Source organism: Bactrocera latifrons, unplaced genomic scaffold (assembly GCF_001853355.1).
Source record: "Bactrocera latifrons isolate USDA-ARS-PBARC rearing strain unplaced genomic scaffold, ASM185335v1 scaffold_41, whole genome shotgun sequence".
NCBI classification, from domain to species: Eukaryota; Metazoa; Arthropoda; class Insecta; order Diptera; family Tephritidae; genus Bactrocera; species Bactrocera latifrons.
The window spans coordinates 1,110,159-1,129,886 of NW_017537057.1; the positions used below are offsets into that span (position 1 = coordinate 1,110,159).

The 19,728-nt window shown below is 37.8% G+C and overlaps 1 protein-coding gene across 1 annotated transcript; it reads right to left on the reverse strand.

Moving 5' to 3' along the window:
- Positions 1 to 12,698: 12,698 nt before the first annotated feature.
- On the reverse strand, positions 12,699 to 14,740 carry LOC108972576. The gene has a single exon (XM_018939211.1). It carries the CDS (start codon positions 14,548 to 14,550, stop codon positions 12,952 to 12,954), a length of 1,599 nt encoding a protein of 532 aa, XP_018794756.1. The 5' UTR covers positions 14,551 to 14,740; the 3' UTR covers positions 12,699 to 12,951.
- Positions 14,741 to 19,728: the final 4,988 nt, after the last annotated feature.

The window sequence follows — 19,728 nt, forward strand, 5'->3', positions numbered from 1 at the left end:
TTTCACAACCTCTAATTATAAATATCTTTGTCGGAGAGAAGACAGCAGAAGCAATGACAACTATCACTTCATTGCAATGCTAGCATTAACTGATTTTCTCCATCGAAAGGCAATTAAGTCATTATTAGCATATTGGGTCTATAATTGTTTTCGTGGAAACCAATAATCAGAACATGCCTTAAAAAGCCACTGTTCTAGTAGATATCTCTCAGTACATGTCATTAACATTAAGTTGAAACGCAAATAATAATAAGATTTTTACTCAAATCTGTAAAACTTTTTGTCTGAAAAAATGTATTTGTGGAAAGTTTTCCTTCTTTTCTCTGTATACTCGTATGAAGAAAAGACACATTATTTGAGGACTAGAGGCCTTGAATGTTCATTTTGTATGTCAGAAATGCTGCTTGAACGCTACAAAAAGTATCCGTTTTTGCATCGCATTGTGACTGGTGATAGACGATGAATCCATAGTTTTAACCCTAAACGCCAAAAAATCTATGTATGCCAAACCAGGTTGGCCAAATCAAGAGAAAGCCAAATATACATGAAGCCAATCTAAATCTTTGTATTTGGTGGCATCATAAGGACGTGCTGTACCATAAGCTTCTAAAACCAGACGAAACCATTAATGGGGAACGCTACTGACAACAACTTATCAAATTGAAGCAAGCGTTTGCCGAAAAATGGCTTGAATTCACAACTAGACACAAGGCAATAATTTACCAGTTTTACAGCGATCGACCTCATTTGCCATATTTGGAAAACAGCGGCTCGTAATTTTTGCTTCACCCTCCATATAACCCAGCCAATAGATGTATGCCATGATCATGAGGCCTATTATCACTTATGGAATGATTGTTTGGGCTTCCAAGGCAACACAGTCTTCAATAGCCATTCAACTATGGAAGCTGCAAAGGCTTGCCCGTATCTGCGCTTCAGCGGCAATACGCACTTGCCTCACTGCAGCAATTGAAGTCATTCTGGAATTCACACCGCTGCATCTAGTGATTAAACAGGTAGCGAAACATACCGACGAACTAGTCCGCTCTTCGGCAGATGACGGGACCAGAATAATGCATCGCAGTGGGGTCCCATACCCTTAAGGAGCTGCTCTACATGGAGAGAACAGCAGTGGCAGCAGGTAGCAGGAATGCGACATGCCAAGCTGCATCTAGGAGGATACAACCTCAAAAGGTTTAAGGAAAAAATTTATATCCCTCAAAACAACTCAATTTCGGAGCACTGCAGGCTCAGGAAGCAATTGTCTAACATGGGCATAATCTCTTGCGCAAACTGCCGGTTCTGCGACATGGAACAGGAAACCCAGGAATACCTGATTCTGGATTACTCACCAATTTTCAGAAGCAGGCTAAAGGCCCTAGGTTACATTTACGGGGACAGCGATCATATTACCGCAGTCGTGCTCAACAAGCTCCTGGATTATATGTGATATAGGGGATGGTACAATAGACCGTAGGCCTCAGTGCATTACCTGAATTTTTACCATCTATCTATTTAACTAGCCCAGCCATTTGCCTCTTCTGACTGCCATTCTTTTCGGTCTGTACGGCCGCCAAGCCAGCTCCAGTCTTTTGGTGTGGGATCCACAAGTTGTTAGAGAGAGAAGGCGAAGTGTTGTTCCTTCAGATGGAAAGAATTTGGATAATACATGTTTTTCTTAGAAAATTTTGATGTTTTGGAAAAACCGCACGAATTTACCAATAATAATAAGAACAAGTTTTCCCAAATTCTTTACTTCCAAAAAAAGTAAAAAGTTGTATTTTGTTTACTCACTTACGAAAAGTAGAAATATAAAAGATTTCGATTCACCATGTGCCTTTTATTATACACAAAAATAGATTCTAGAACAAAGCTGTATTTAGACGGAACATTGACCTCTACGGCGACGAATTTGGTGTATTTTACGTAAGCGTCAAAACGACATAAAAAATCTATACTGTATTATCGAAATTATATACCTTTGCACCAAACAAATGGGTGTCTAGACGTAATGAGCGCCACAAACATCATAATTAACTGTGACGTATGATTGGTTGCATATGCCAAGGATTGAACATATCTCTTATATGTTAGAACTTTCCGCTCATATAAAAGCAATCGAACAACCAAATATTCACGCATTCCGTTAGGTTTAAACCAAAATGTATGAATATCTGCGAATACAACAGTTTAGCTTTCGCATAATTGGCATTAATCTGTGGGCGCAACGTGATCAGCGCATTGTCAACACACCCTGCAGATACTATAGCTGGACCGTGGCTACCGCAATCATTACGCTCCTCATGGGTTTCTACATTTACACCAGTGAGCAGGATAAGGCGATCAAAGTGTTAACTGTATTTCTGCAAGGCGTGCTCTCTGTGTTCAAGAGTGGCATGTTTGTGGCGAAGGGAAGACGCTTTATTAAACTTATACGTAGTTTAGATATGCTGGCGGCTGAAGGTACAGAGTGATAAACTGAAGAAATCGAGTATTTTTTTTAAGAAAGTGAATTTTCAGCGAACGTCAAAGAGGGGAAAGAGTGGAGGCATGAAAATGACTGGCAACAGCGCATCACGCGTGTTTACTACAGTTGTTGCATGTCAACGGGCACCCTGTATTGTACAGTGCCTGCCATCATTTTGCTATATAGCCGCTGTTTCAATAAACATAGCGTCTTTATACTGCCTTTCGAAGCAGCGTAAGTGAGAATGTGGTGAAAATATTTTAAAAAAAAATTACTTTGGTGCAATAATTAGTTACTTTCCTTTTTTATAACTTCACAGCTTTCCCTTCGACACCGCTCATCCCTTCTTTTACACCGTCTCCTATATTTGGTGCATCTCGTTCATAATCTACGCCGTCCATGCCATCGCCGCCATGGATTCCTTGTTTTGTTGGTTCATCTTCAACATTTCCGCACACTTTCGCGCGCTGCAGCGTGCAGTGGAAACTGTGGGTGCTGCTATGAACAGCGCAGAAGACTACGCCAGCTTGCATAGCAGAATCACGCGAACGTTGCACTACCATCGCCGCATCATCGAGCTGTCGGCTGAGTTTGACGAACTCTACGCGCCCATCGTGTTCATCGAAATCTCCGTTAGCTATCTGAAACTCTGCTTCAGCGCTTATAATCTCATCAATCTGGGTGACATATCTGGGCTGCCGGTGATAGCTGTTGGACTGGTCACCATCACTTTCCAGTTGTGCATCTATTGTTTTAGTGGCGAAAAAATTAAAAATGTGGTTAGTCGTTGGATTAGTGCTTCTGGTTTGCGTAAAAAGTAGTGAATATATTTTTGTTGCAGAGCGAATCGGTTTCTGATCGTGTTTATTTAGCGTTCCCCTGGGACCGTGTTCCGCCATCCGTAAGACGTTTGCTACTTTTACCACTGATGCGCGCTCAACGTGCCACAAATTTAACGGGATTTCTCTTCATTGTCGATCACAGCCTACTAGTGTGGGTAAGTTTGAACGGTTGTGCATTAAAAGTAATAAAAATGTTTAGATATTGCTTAGAAAAATTTTATTTTACAGATATTTAAAACTACCGGCTCCATTATAGGTTTTTTGTCGGCCACCAAAAGTGAAAATACAACCTCGTATAATATTTAAAATGTATTAATTCAAATATTAAATTATATTTTTTGACATATGTTTTCTCCGAGCCCATTCCATTTTTTTGAATACTTGCTATGAAAATATTTTGAGGTTATATATCGAAAATGTACGTAGGTTTGAAGTGACTGCCTTGGAAATTATCTGTAGAAGATTTTAGGAAAAATATTGGGCTGTTCACTAAGTAATTTCGTTTTTTAGTGTAATTTTAAGGTTTCAAGACCGGAGCATACTCTTGTAGAATCCCCAGAAGTGATCTAGTGACTGATGCACAGAGCATACTTCAATTTTTTGAAATCAGGTTATGCTTAACCCGATTATCCAATCGATGACGATGGTCCAGATGTTTCATTGCATGAAGAACAGCAAAGCGGCAATGGCCGATGGATTGCCGGCCAAGCTACTCAAATACGGCGGCGAAGAACTGATAAGGAGCATACATCAGCTGTTTTGTAGAATATGGAATAGTCGGACAAATGCAAGTGTACTCTGCCGAATCCGCAAAAAAGAACACCACACAATCTATGCCAACTACCATGGGATAAGCATCCTCAACAAACTGATTGGACCTTATCAGTGTGGCTTTAGGTTTGGAAAATCAACAACTGACCAGATATTTACCGTGCGTCAAACCTTGGAAAAGACCCGCGAAAAAGAGGATCGACACAGACCACCTTTCCGTCGATTTCCAAGCTGCTCTTGATAGCACGAAAGTGAGCTACCTTTAAGCCGTTATGTCTCAATGTGGTAACCCCGCAAAACTAATTCAGTATTACCAATACCTGCGTCAGGATCGGATAGGATCTCTCCGAGCAGTTCGATGTCAAACAAGGTTTGGAACGAATCATTATAGTTCAGACTGATTAAAGAAGCGAAACAAATGAGTCCAGTACTGAACGAAAGCAAAACGAAATATCTCCTGCCATCAAACAAACAGTCGTGGCACTCGCAACTTACCTCACACGTCCCTGTTGACAGTCATAACTTCGAAGTCGTAGATAACTTCGTCCATTTATACCAAAAACAATGAAGTCCAAAGTAGAATAACTCTTTTCAACAGGTTATACTTCGAACCGAGTAGGGAATTGAGGAATAAAGTCTCTCGACAAATAAAGACCAAAGTCCACAAGTCACTCATCATTCCAGTCCTGTTATAGAGGCATAGACGATGACAATAATCTGAGCAATATGAGACGTGGTACAAGCGATTCAAGCTCCAAAAGATTTTTCTCTTTTGTTTGTTCAGCTAATCACAATGCACTTCAAAATTAACAGCAAAGCTCAAAATATCCCTTTGAAACCCCACCAAACAGGCAAGTTAACTCTTTTTGTTCACTATCGGCCTTCGAAGTGTCTTGAGCGGGTTCATGTAAACAACCCACTTTTCCTCGCCAGCCACAATTATTTAATAATTTTAATAAAAATTTTTACAAACAAGCCTGTTCTATGTACTCAGCTACCCAAATATATAACTATAAAACAGTTATGAGTGAAGTTGGCTGAGACGAAATTCAATAAAATCATCTGTTGTCATCAAACGAAACTACTTAGTGAACGACCCAATATTTAGTAAAATTACACTTAAAGCAAAACGAATCCAGAACTGGAGCCTAGAAGCTTTAGTAATTCATTTTAAAATTTAAGTTTTTTGTTGATTGAAATCTTTATCCAGCTCCGAACTCTATTCACCTCTTTTAAAAGTTTACGAATAATACATATTTTTTGTACCATTTCATACTTAAGACATACATACGTCCCAATAGCTGTAAGAGAAGTGAAATTCGGGCTTAAATTATTATGAATAATATTCCACCAGAAACTTTTACTTTACACTGTGTAATTCTGCTGGTATATTCATAATAAGAGAGAAAGACAGAGAGTGGAATAACCGATATCATTCCGATAATTGAACACACACACATATATACACCTGATGCCGCCTGAAAATATTCTCGAGTTAAATAAACTAAGGTTCCGAAGAACCTGCTTCAAATTGTATCAATAAAGTAAACTTAAATTGCATATAAATTGAGTTTCAATTATAATATGCGATTTATAAACTCCAATAGCTTTTTTTTCCAATAAAAAATTTATATCAAATAATTGTAAGAATATTTTTAATTTTTTCCCGCATGAAATAATACTCGAACGAAATTTTTCGCAACAAACAACTATGAAAAATCCATATAAAATTAGGCCAATTCACACAGTGACTCATATAAAGTTACACATACATACATATATGCTCGTATATGAAAGCATTCATTGATATTTAGTTTGAGTTCGCATAAATTTAATAAAATTAGCGTTTTGTCTGTCAATTATTATTGTTTGTTTTCATAATTACATAGAACAAAATAAGCAAAGTGATAACAATAATAACAACTTTCTATATGAGAATATATCAAAAGCTCAGTGACAGTCAATAAAGTAAAAAGCGTATAATGAATAACAAACGGATACAACATACATATGTATGTATGTATGTAAATATAATAAAATATGAATCGGTTCTTTGTTAATATAAATCGCCACTGTTTGACACTCGTACAGTCGTCTCTATTATCAAAGAGCTGAACTGCGAGCGCAGCGGCCGCAGGCATTAGACCATGGATACAGTTCAACAATATGAGAAAAAACAGATAGATCACGCGTGAGTCGTGTCAAGCTGTCATATTATTTTTGTTTATTCTTCAAAAATTACGCCGGTAAGAACGTAACCATCAATCAATCGATTTATTGAGAGAAAACTTCGGTGAGTAGATAATTTCATACCGTTAGAGTTTTTCCTGTGGGGATAAGTAAAATGTAAAGCATATGCGAATCATCCCGCTTCGATTCAGGCCTTGGAGAATTTGACTCAACGGATGGACCATCTGAGGCGGACAACATTTCAAAGAGATAATCTTCAAAAATAATGGTAATGTTCTTTTGAATGTTAATAAACATTCCCAATTAAATCTGAAGATTCTTAAAAAAAAAATTGGGAAACTCGAAATGGATCACCCTTTAAAAAATTTATTGATATTATCTTTACACGGCTAACTTTCCTCTCTAACATTGTCGAAACGAAGAATCCATGAATTTTCTCCCCATGAATGCCTTCGTTTACGACGATTTGCTTCACGTAGATGCCTGAAAATGACCAAATAGTATTCCTAATTTACCGCTTGGCTCTGTGAAACAAATTCAGCATGGAATAAGCCAGGGTAATCAAGACAACGATCAGCTTGCTATTTGATCGACCTTGACGTAGTGTTTTCGGTTTCGGCTAATTTGGTATATTCTCGGACAGTCTCAACATCATATTCATACGGGAATCGTCACCTGTAATAATATGTTTGATGAATGTACGGTACTCAGTTATGGACTCTACTCGACGTCGTTTTTGCAAAAGATTCAGGTCTTTTGAAGCAACAAGCAAGTTTGGCACTTTTCCGACCCAAAATATTTACCAAACTCTGTTGAGCCAATCCATAAAGATATTGCGAGCCTCAGATATCTCTCCGATGCCAAGATGATGATTTTCCAGAACTGGCTTTACAAATTTAGAGTCCGAGTCAAATTTGATCGGATGCTATTCGCAGAAAGATAGTACTTAAATGGTAATGTGGGGAGATAACATTTATATTATTTGCTATTGTTATTAGACGGGCTCCAGATTGTATAGTTAACATTAAAACTTACTTTGTGGTGAATATCAGATATCTAAACACCGGATTTGGAGTGAAAATTTAAACTAACACAGAATTTGAAAATATTCCGCAGGGAACCTAATGAATGTAGGAAGGAATTCAGCACCGTTCTAACAATTTCATTACTTGTTCTAAACTTATCTCGCGCGACTAACAAACCAAAGGTTCCGACAGTGAATTTCTATGCAGCACTGCCGTATTTCGTCTGCCTCGTGTAAGCAAAACTTGTTGAAGCTCTGACAAGCCCAACAAACATTTGCCAGCTATGCAGCGTAAAATCGTTCTATGCATTGCAACAAAGTGTCTGTTAGAGATTTTGCAATAGTGTTGTTGTAACTACTGCAGCAGCTGCGAACACTTTCCAGACTAGTCCATCCGTCAGCCATGCAGCCGATTACTTGAAGTCATTGAACCTGCTCAACGTCAGTTGTGTGGCAGCAAGTTAATGCATTGGCGAAGCCAAACGAAACTTACAACAGGTTGCAGAGCCAATCAAGTTGAATGCCAATGCCAGGCATTTAGCAATAACCGGTCAGTCGGCAGTGCTTGCATGCGAGTAAATTCAATTAGAATGTGTGTCGCCTTAGAGGCAGCAAATGTACCATGTGCTTGAGTGAGTATGTGTGTAAGAGTTGTGTAGTTAGAAAAGAAATGTGGTGAAGTCATTAATGCAAAACATATGAATTCCTTAAAGTCCCGCACACACACAGCCAAAAAGGCTGCTTGTCAATCACTAGCGGCACCTCCACATAATTCATTGCTGTTTGTTATTGTTTTTGCTTTTATTTCTAACTGGATGTCTGTGTGGCTTAGATATTTGCAGAAAAGTTGCAAAAATGCAAGCATCCATTAAGCTGCGAAGTAATTGGCTCCTGCGCATGAGCGTAAATCTAACTGTAATTGGCAAGTGGTTGGTGGAGTTTTGCTAATAAAATTACTGTTATTGTAAAATGTGTGGAAAATAAGACCATTCTAAAATTGTGATTTTGCACTTGCTCTTCTGGAATTTGACACTTAGTTAAAGCAAAAGCTTGAATTGGGAGAAAATCTTTTAATTTCTTCGCTCTATAGCTTGTTATAAATATCGAGTTGGTCCGAATGAATTCCGAGCCTCTGTCTATTTGAAGTAGGTTTTAAGATATTTTTCTCTGATGGTAGGAAAAAGCACCAGCCCAGACACATAGATGATGCTACTATAATGAAATCAAGGGCCCATGTAAAAATTTGACAGCTGTAGGATTGTGAATTATATCATTTGGAATGACACAAAACATGTGGAACTAAATTTGGATAACCGTAAAATAAAGTTGTTAGAGATAGCATGCACTCTTAAGATATTAACTGAACGTGTTTAGCACAACATTCAGGAATATTTAGGTAGTCACCCACTCTGTGAAAAGCAGGTGCAGCGATAGCTCACTTTTGACCAAAAAACACGACAATTCGATGATTCGGAGCATTGTTTGGAGATGTTCGAGCCCAATAAGCCCAAGTTTTTGCGTGAATGTGTGTCATTAGAAGAAGTATGGCTTCATCATTTCACTCCGAAGTCCAATGGACAATCATCCGAGTGGACTGGATATGATGAACCCGCTCTGAAGTATGGGAAAGCGCTTGAGATGGCTGGGAAGGTTTCGGCGTCTGTATTTTGGAAAGCGCTTTGAATAAACTTTATTGACTATTTTGAAAGAGGAAGAGCCGTCAACAGGAACTATTACATAGCGTCCCATTTGAAGCACGAAATCGACGAAAAACGACCGCATTTGAAAAAAACAAAGAGCTTTTCCATAAAAAGAATGCATCAGAAAAAAACGATGGGAAAAATCTCTGAATTGGGCTTCTAATAGTTTCTATAACCACCGTACTGGGAATACTTTTCAATCAGCGAAACTGAGGTCTATTTTGAAGCAAAAGATAAATCGTAGTACAGAAGTGGTATCAAAAAGTTGGAGAGTCGCTATAATCAATGTATTACCCTTGGAATAAAAAAAGAACAAACAAAGCCGGGGGCTTTTCAATTGACCTGATAGGAGTCAATCCACCTCTGTTAATGCAGATAACATCGAAAAAAGTTAAAGAAACAGTTCATGAAAAGCATTGTGTTAATATCAGAGAGATACCAGAGCGCTCAAAATTTCTAATGGATCAATTAAATTAATTTACATATATTAGTTTGTCAAAAATGTCTTGCGGTATTTTCGCTAGTTGGCGCTGAGAGCTTGTAGTTCTAGTTTTATTCGTCGCATCGGGTCATGCTATTGGTTTGAGCATTAGCCAATTTGTAATGGCTAAAGTTTGTAAGGGCGATAATAAAGACTTGTAATAAGATACATGAAATATTGTTTTTTGGTTTTTTTTTTTTTTTTTTTTTTTTTTTTTTTTTGTTAGTCAGGGTAAAATTTGATGAGATGGTACACTTCATACGTATTCTGTGCTATACATAACAACATAACACTCTATGGCGTGTAGTTGTCCTCATTCTGGTTCTCCTCATTTCTAGCCAATTTAGAAAGGAAGAAAAAATGCTCTTAAGGGCATATGTTTTCGTCTCTTAGCTTGTCTTTACTAAAAGTCTCCGATTCATTTTTTCAAGCAACCACAGCAGGTTATGCTTCTGTCGAAAACATTTACCACATTAAACACAATGCAACCGACAATTTCTTAGTGTTTCGTATGTTTGTATTTGCCACTATAAAATCTTACCGTTAATTACATAAATCAATATTTTTATAACGGTACATGAGACGTATTATGGTCTTAGCGGTTTTTTTTACAATTTTGAAAGCATAAATTAAATGTCATGAGCAAGAGCATCTTGAAAATTTATCTACTCGTCGATAAGATGCATTTAAACTTTACATTACACTTAGTAGATGGAAGAAACAATAACAAATATTTGCTTATTTACTTATTGACATGCAGTAGCGGTGTTTGTTTAGTAAGCAAGGTGTTGTTGCAATTGAAATTAATTTGAGGTTAACAGATTTGAAAAGCAACTATTTGTTATTCACTTTAATCCAGTGGAATGCCTAGCTTACTAAGTATACATAAATATATGTACATATGTATGTGTATGAGAATATACGAATTTTAAGCAAATACAAATATTGATGGACCACACAGTTTACACCGCAAATTAGCGCTAAACTAGGCGTGGAACATGTTAAGAAGAGCACGCATTTACACACATACATATATACATATATACAAAGTACGTGGTTTTCTGTATTTATCGGTATGTTGTTCCTTTCTGCCTACTTAACGACGCTAATAATGCCAATTCGACTCTTTCACAAAACAAATACAACAGACCCAATATTTACTTTTTGAGTTTACTTCCGCAGTTATCCACCGCATACTTATTTACATACCTACTTATATAATATATGTATGTTCTCATTCTATATATTTTTATGGTTTTCATTAAAGAGTTCTCACAGTTTTCCAGCATTTTGTTGCTTTGTCGCCGGCGCTAATTGTCTACCTTAGTAAATCGTGCTAACTGTTGATGACAAACCTCGCACAAAGCACCATATATATGTGTACATACATATATATGTATGTATATACACTTAGTATTCATATTAAGAAAAAAATGACGGAAGGTGTACGACTCGAAAATTATTAAGAATGTTTATTGTATTTGCCGCTCATCTTTACAGTTACGAACAAGTTCTCAATGCAATGCTCAACGCTAAGGTCTCGACTTAGTCAGTTTTAAGTGTGATTTTTATTGGCAAAAACGATTATTAAAACTGTGATTCTCATTTAACTTTTTATCGTGTTTTAATGCTTTTTTATTGTTTCATAGTTTTTTTTTTTTCTTTTTCATTTTACCTTTTCGACCTCACGTTTTCTCTAATTTTACTATAAAAACCGTTAATCAGCTTTTTTCACTTTAGATGGAGTCAAACAAAAAAGAACGAATAAAAAATCGAGTAAATTTTTTTTATTACACCGAAAGCAGATCAGATTTCTTTTAATTAGTTATTAATTCTTTGATAGAAAAGACTTTAGGAACATAATCAGAAGACTGAGTGGTCACTGCCTTGTTGCGATACATGCACGCAGGATGGGGGGGCAAGACTACGCTGTAAGCGAATGTAATGGGAAATGATACACTGGAGAAGGCATCGATAGTGAGGCCGCAGTCAAGCCCAGGCCTCTTAAAGGATGAATACTCCTCTTGGTCTTAGCAACTGAACTCCCACCTGAAAGTGAGACGGTGAGAACACCGTGGATGTGGCAGCAATTCAAAGCCCAACTTATGGATTCTTGCCATCGCTTTCATTGGCTTGTAACACGATGTATCATCATTTGCTTTTCCTTCTTTTTCTTTAAATGCGGCCGCTTTTCGGCGACTTCTTTCTTCACACGACCCCATAATGCTATGTAATGCTCATAGTCGCTGTTGCTGTTTTTTTCTTTTTCAAGATATTCAATAAAAATTACTTCATGCGCTATCCAAATACGGAGCCATAATCTTGCAAGTCGACTGTTGACTTTTTCCACGCTTTGGAGCGGGTTAATTATGCGGATGATTGCCGATTGGACTTCGGTGTGAAATTTTGACGCCATGTTTCATTCATTGCCCCATATCGACGTAAAACCCGAGTTTATCATGCTAGAACATCTCCAAATACTATACCGAATCATCAACTCGTCGTTTGTTTTGCTCAATGGTGTGTTCACGCGGCACCCACTTTGCACAAAGCTTTCTCATACCCAAATATTCGTATGGTTATCCTTATAATTTTGTGGACTTTTTTGATGTTTTCGTCTGTAACGTCCACTGCGTTAATCGTCTTCGGTGCTCTTTTCACCACGTCTAAACTTACCATAACAATCGTGATGGATGAGTTTTTGCACCAGCTATACTTTTTCTCTTGAAAAAATCAATACAAGCGCATTTTGAAGGTTATGTCTAACTAAATAGCATATGGATTTAATTCCAGTGGCGCCATCTGTGGGTCTGGCCAGGGACTTTTTAATTGACCTGTTACTTTATCATGTGGCGACAAAGCGGATTCCAAGAACAAAAATTCTAAAATATGTCCTTAATGAATGGATCAGTGTATATTCCTTACACCATTAAAGATATTTTACTTATCTGGAGAATAAAAATAAATATTTTTTAAACTCCAACCGATTTTGACAGAAATATCACAAATTATAATATGACAATAAAGTGTGTAGCTTATGGCGAACCTTCGAAGAATATTATAAATCATAAGTTCTATATAGGATTTAAAAATACTCCTAGAACAGTGCTCCTTCCACTAAAGCCGTTTTGTGGATTTATTTTCAAAATTACTTCGATTTTAGCTTTACTCTCCAAATATTATACACTTCCAGTTTCCACTCTCCCTCAATTCAAGATAATGCTTCTGATAATTCAATATATTTATTAATACTTTGCACTAAAGGCATAAATATACTATAAATTGTTTCAATCGTTCATATAATCGTTATAGTTAGATGTCTGTTTATGCTTAGAATGTAGCAATTCCGCACTTAAAATATTTTATAAAAAGTTTTCTTCAACTAAAATACTTAAAAGATACCATCAATTCAACTTGCGTCCAATTTCACTAATTCTATTATTTTGTTACTTAGCATTTCAGTGCAGTCTTCATACTCAGTAGCCCTCCACTTGACGACAAATGCCGTAGCTGTCGCGTCGCTGTCCAGGCATGCACAGTGAATCGTTTGCCTCCTTGACCATTGTGTCGAAGAACTGCTCCCACTCAATGTCGTCTTTCAGCTCACGCGGCGGCACATACAGCTCACCCACACGTGCATTATCCTCTACATCGTCCAAAATCTGTGAGCGATCAACGGCATCGTGAGGCATCTCAAAGCTTTTTCCATTCGACTCTGGGTGGAAGTAGAGACGTGGCGTATCGATCGGCGGATACAGGTATGTAGCGCCCAGCGAATGATCTGCGCGATAAAGTGGCTGCAGATCGGCGCTATTTTGATGTATACTATTCGGTGAGCTCACACGGTTTGAGTCCAAAAAAGTGTCGCCGCGTATGGCACGCGAAATGCGATAATAGCCGTTTTCTGTGGGTTTGGCCGCGGCGGTTGTTGTGGTTGTGGAAATCGTGGCGATGTCGCCAGCAGCAGCGTTATTGCCAGCCGTGAGACCGGGTGCCAGCAACTGATTATAGCTATCCAGGTAATTGCCAGAAATACGCGCTGGTGCGCTATTCAATTCTGGCGGTGGTAAAGCTTGGATGACCGTCGGCTCAGCCTCCAAATGATAGGGTTTGATGAGGTGCTGGTAAGCAAGTGGATATGGTGGCGGTAATACATCCACCGGACGATCGGGCTGTAAATCAGCTGAGGCATTCTCTTCATTGGCGGCGATATCAAAGCGAGACGTGGTGCGACCCTCAATGAAATCTGAGAGACGATTGGAAGATGCACCCAAAGTAGAAAAAACTGATGCCGGGGAACCATGCGCACCGAGGAAGGCATCAAAAGGACTTTGCGCAAATTGCGGTGCGGTGAGATAACCACGCGATCCTTCTAATGAGTGTGGTGCTTGCTGACGGCCCCCATATTGCAAACTTGAAGGAAAGGTTGCTGATGACTTCAAAGGCTGACGATATTTGGTGCTGCCTGCGGTGTTTGCGAAATGTTTGCGCTTCGACTTCGAACGCAGCGAACTGCGACGCACTGAGGACAACAAATCTAGTATGTCCAAACCCTCAGATGGTGACGGTGGTATTAGTACGATCATGAAATTCTCCAAATCGGCACGTATATTATACTGGCCATCCTGACGCTGATCATAGGTTACCACACGACGTTGCGGTGAGTCCACATCGCTGTCGGGGGGCAAAAGCGATGTCGGCGGCGAGGCTATGGGAACCTCGGTTAGAGTTTCACTAACAGCTTCCTCATTCTTTACCGTACTGGAAGCAGCCGCCACAGCGGGAATAGTAATTGTGGTTGGTGCGGCTTGTGTGGTGATAATGGCACCGCTTTCGCCTGCAGCTGCACTCTCCGCGCCGCCGGCGGACTCAATGATGACGGTTGGTGTTGGCGTTTCTTTTATGGAGCTGGGGCTAGTTGCCGTTGTTGTGGCTACACTACTTGCACGCGATGCAGCAGCAGCACTTGTTACACTTGCGGGCAACGCATAACTTGCGGAGGTTGGTAAATTGCCATATCTGTGACCCGCTGCCGAGCTGACAACGACCACGAAAATTAAGAACGCGCTTCGCATAACTTCTTCCTAAATTTCTGTATCACGCGTTTTTTTCCTTTATATGAACTTTAATTCGAAATTGTGTCAGCTTTTCGCGACTTTTAAAGTTTAATGTTAAATTTTTTATGCACGAGCAGAAGCGCAACTGCCGAACGTTCTTAACTCTCACGCGTTCCAAACGCAACTGTTCTGTGCTGCGTGCGAGCGTTCACTTAATACTTCGCGCGTCTGTTGCCACTGTGGACTGCTCATCTCCATGCTTCGGACCATGAGCAATGCGCTCAATTATTTGCTTTGAGAATTTTCAGTTTTTTGTTGTTTAGTTATTTACTTGTGCGCAAACGCACCTCGTTTTGGCGCTGGCATAACAGACTTGCCTCAGCTCATCTGCTTTCTTCTCTATTGACTCTTTCAACAGTGGCGGGTTGTGTGGCAACTTTTCTTTCCAACATCAGAAGAAATGCAATCGCGTTTGTCTTGCTTTTAGCCTCACCTATTTTACACTATTTATTGTTTTTCTTTACTTTATTAATTACACTGCTGTCGTCGTTCTATAGACACTTTGATGTGGGTTTTTTTTAAAGAGATTTTTTCTATTTTTATTGCAGCAAATTAGCTTTATGATTATAGTAACGGTATACTTATATTTTTACTTGTTAGTTGAGAACTATACATATACTTATAACGGTATTTCATCTTGTTTACAGGTTCCACGGTGAATTCGCATCAAAAATATTGAAAGTTCAGTTTTTTTCCACAGAAGCTTTCGAACTTGATGATTAAGATCAAAATTGACCCAGACTGGGCGCACAAACTTCTCGCGTCGTAAACAAACAGCCAACAGTCACACACTAATAGACATATATATATCAAAGAATACGGCTTATGGGCGTTGCTAAATGTACCAGTCCGGGGTAAATTTGATCTTGGATGAATTTTTATTTCTGAAAGACAATGACAAACAAAATTGTTCGTAATACTTATCCAATTGCTTAACTAAGCTCACTTTTTATATGAAGACTACTAAAAGTATCCTACATGAAGCTGCAATCGATATTTTTGAATGATCCTCATTTGTGGATCGATTTCGCTCAAAATAAGTGCGATACCCCTACGAATGTCAACCAAATCACCACTGGAACCCGTAACCCAATTTTTTCGACAAAATGATGGGGGACATTACTGGCGGCCAAAAGCATAAATCTTCTACACAGTCAAATGACGTGCTAAAAATCTCGAAACCTCGTCGCAAAATGTCCTTTGGAGCAAAGAAGCAGGCGGAAAGTAGTTCATATCTACCGCATTTGAGACCACAAAGCAATTCCAGGAAAGAAAACAACTGATAAGGCTGCCAAAAAGTATCCTTCATCTGGCTACCGAGTCGGTACGGGAAATACAGAAATCACTAAAAACGATTCAGAAAGAAATTTTTAAAAGGGCTGACAAATAGATCACGGTGACATGGAATATCTTAAGACATGCAGGTTCGCCAAGATCATGTGCAGGAGCCCCGAAGAAAACACTCATACTTTTTACTAACACGTTCTCAAAGGGACTTCTCGACGATTGTTGGCCAAAGAACCTACTGGCATCACATGCGAACCATAGTATTGACGATACAAGCAGAAACTACATAGAAATAGATATGAGAGAGACGCTGAAACACCTCCTACGCCTTTGTCCGGCATTACCTTGAACTCATCTTTAATATCTACGAACTTTGAGATTCAAGGAGCTATAGGAAGTATAAAAATTATATATCAAGTCGCTCCTAAAATTAGAAAAACTCGTTTTCGTCTTGTATGACGAATACTTCAGATAAAATTAAAGTGAACTTCTATCTGAGATCACTGACAACCGGCCAGTATAACCTAACCTAACCTTATTCTTTAAAATCTTAATATGACATCTGTTAAAGCAGAAAAACAAAAGCTTTGGTGCGGAAGGTCGCGTTAGCAATGGTTCTACCTTGTTGTTGTTGCCATTCAAATAAATATTTACTAAGCCATATACTTTTTACGAGCGTACGAAAGTCTTGTAGACGTTTGAGCAGACGCTCCTCAAAAATGTGTCACAATGGAATAATTCCCAGCGTTGTTGACCCATTTTAGTGTTTGTTTTTTACCCTTGACTAATTAACGGTTTGTTTGAAGTTGAAGGTTGAAGTTTTTGTAGATGAAGAACAAATGCGTGTTGTTAAATAAACGCGAAGTTTGGAAGAAGACGAAGATTGGCAAATATTGAATATGTGTGCTGGTTATGTCCACAAGCTATATTTGCTGGTATGTTTGTGCCTTGAACAAGATGTGTTAAGTTTGCCTGACAAATTATAATGCTCCGAAGGAAATTCGGAGACTCTATTAAGTATATGTATATAAAAAATAGTGAAGAAATTAGTCGATTTAGCCATATATACACCAACAAGTCACTCGGTTTTTGGGACATTGAGCCTAGATTTCGCGATCGTCTCTCTCTTTCCAAGAAACTGCGCATTTGTCGGAACCGCTGATATCGAACCACTATAGCATATAGCGGCCGTACAAACTGATCGATCTAAATCAAGTCTTTGCATGGGAAATTATTTTAGTTGACAAGATATCTTCACTAAATTCGGCGTGGATTATTTTCAATGGTAACACTGTAATATCTGAAAAAAAAAATTCTGATCGGAGAGCTATAGCATATAGCTGCCATACAAAGTGATCGATCTAAATCTAGTTCTTCTATGGGAGACTTTTTTAGTTGACGAGATATCTTCATGATATCAACTCTGCAATGTCTGAAGAAATTTTCCAGATCGGACTACTATAGCATATAAGTGCCATACAAACTAACCGATCAAAATCGAGATAAAAAACTTTTTACCCTTCTATGGTATAAGATATGCTCCAGTGAAAGGGTAGTATAGCTTCGGTTCTGCCGTGGCTTACATCTTTCCTTGGTTTAGTTCACCATGGAGTTTATTATTATTATTTATATTATTTTATTTATTATTTATGATTTTCTGTAATTTTAGCGAATTAATAAACACAAAAAATTTAATTATATACATATTTTTTTTTAAGTTTAGTTAAACAAAAAACACGCACTCATATTTTATTTAAAAAATCCAAACATCCCAATTCAACCGTTGCAAGGGCTTCTAGCGCCTGCCTTATAAAGCTCAACTGCTTCTGTAAAGTCCCTTGCACTTGACTCACGCGTCAATGTCAATTTACTCACATGAAACTCTAGCGAATTTTGCAACGTAGAACAATGTAAATAATAGTAAAATGCCAGCGAGAATAAAATATTTTAAATCTGCGCGTCATTTCGTCTGCTAAACTCATTTGCTACGTGATGAGCATGCGAAACGTGATTGAAATGCTGTCGAGTTTGTTGTTTAAGTCTTTTGTTTTTTGCGCACACCTGCGCTGTATGCCATAAATACAGTTACATACACGCATATATATATTTGTATATTTATGTAGGTAATCCGCGCGAATTATTTTTTCTTTACGCAAGTGCTGCTATTGAATTTGTCAAAAAATTAGGGGAAAGGTAATTGAACTGCGCTTGTGTTACATGCTTATCTGATGATATCTGATTGTAATAATGCAACCTGAACCTGGTTTAACTTTCCTGCTTTTTAGGATTTCGGTCGCTTATCTTTTAATTTAATTACTTTATTATAACTTTTAATGACGATTTCGTGGAATTGGAATTTTTTTATTCAACTTGTTTTTTTCTTTTTTGATTTTGTTAAAGTGAAAGTTTTTATTATATATTTTAATTTAAACTGTTAGCTGATAGAAATCATGTCTGTAGACACCATGGACCTGGAGAAAGTCAATAGAGTCTCAACTTTTTTCTTTGAATATTCTTGAAAGTCTAAGTAAAAAATGTATGTAGAATTGGAATTAAAAATGTACTTATTTTATTACTTAAATTTTTCATTTTCAAAGAGGTATTTGAGATTAGAAATTTTTCAATTATTTCTTATTAAAATCTTCAGTTTTATATATAGACCGCTCTTGTAATTGATTACTAAAGCTTTACTGAAGGTCATTGAGAAAGTAAAATTTTACCAATCTAAATTAAAGACCTACCTATTTGTCCCTACCTTTTTTTGATATTTTCTATTCCAATTATATTTAATATTGAACCCCATTTGCATATACTTTCATGGATCTCCAGAGGTTTTTGATAGGATTTAGGTCCCGACTTACTGCCTGCCAATCCAATACATCGATTTTTTTTACTTTCCAAAATTTCCGTGTAGACGTAACTCTACGGATTGGTGCGTTATCTTGTTGGAATATTCACATTACACCACAATTGGCCAACAAACTTCGCTAACACGTTATACAGAAGCTCTATGTATTTTACTTTGTGGAACACAAAACAAACTGGAGTCTTCCTTGATGTCCAAATGCGATACATATTACAAGCGATCTTCCTTAAAAACTTCTAGCGAAACGGGTTTCCTTCTCACAACGAATATCATGTTAATAATACAGAAAACGCGCGTCCATCTAAATTAAACTTTTTCTCGTTATTAAATGTAACTGATAGCAACTCGGCGTCCCAAAAAAGGTAACTTTCAGCAAACTAGTGCCTATGCAAAAGTCTAGGTTTACGATACGAACTTTGCTAAATGCTAGTAGTTCAGACGATTTTCTGCGTTCTCACTAGGCCAATGGGATCTCCAAGTCGCTCAGAAACTAGTAGACCAATGCCTACCAAACGCACGCTAGGTCCATAGATCCAGATATAGTATGCAAAATGGTAAAGGGGATTCAACTTGTTTCCACTTTGATGTCAGCGTAGTACGCTTTTCAGTTCATCGTAGTCGCTCATATTATATAAGCTCTTCATTTTAACGGAAAGGTCCTAAATTTAGGAAACTTTCTATTTTTTTATTATTATCGGATAGAAAAATTCATATCTCGCTTCCAACTACTTGAAAAAATATCTCGTTTCATCGATTTTTTAGCAAATGAATACTCTACAAATTGTTCACTTACGGTTTTTCCCAAAACCTAACCGTTTAAAATATATTAACGTTTGAAGTTTGATTATCTTAAGAACTTTTTTTTCTGAATTTTACAACTTAATGAGAAAAAAATAGTAATAATATATGAAAAACTAATAATAGGAAAATTTTTGCTCAACAAAAATTGTCTATTATTTCTTTCTTATTCACTTCATTTCCAT

Coding starts and splice junctions, on each gene's coding strand:
- LOC108972576 (XM_018939211.1), bottom strand. CDS start 14,550: ATGCGAAGCGCGTTCTTAATTTTCGTGGTCGTTGTCAGCTCGGCAGCG.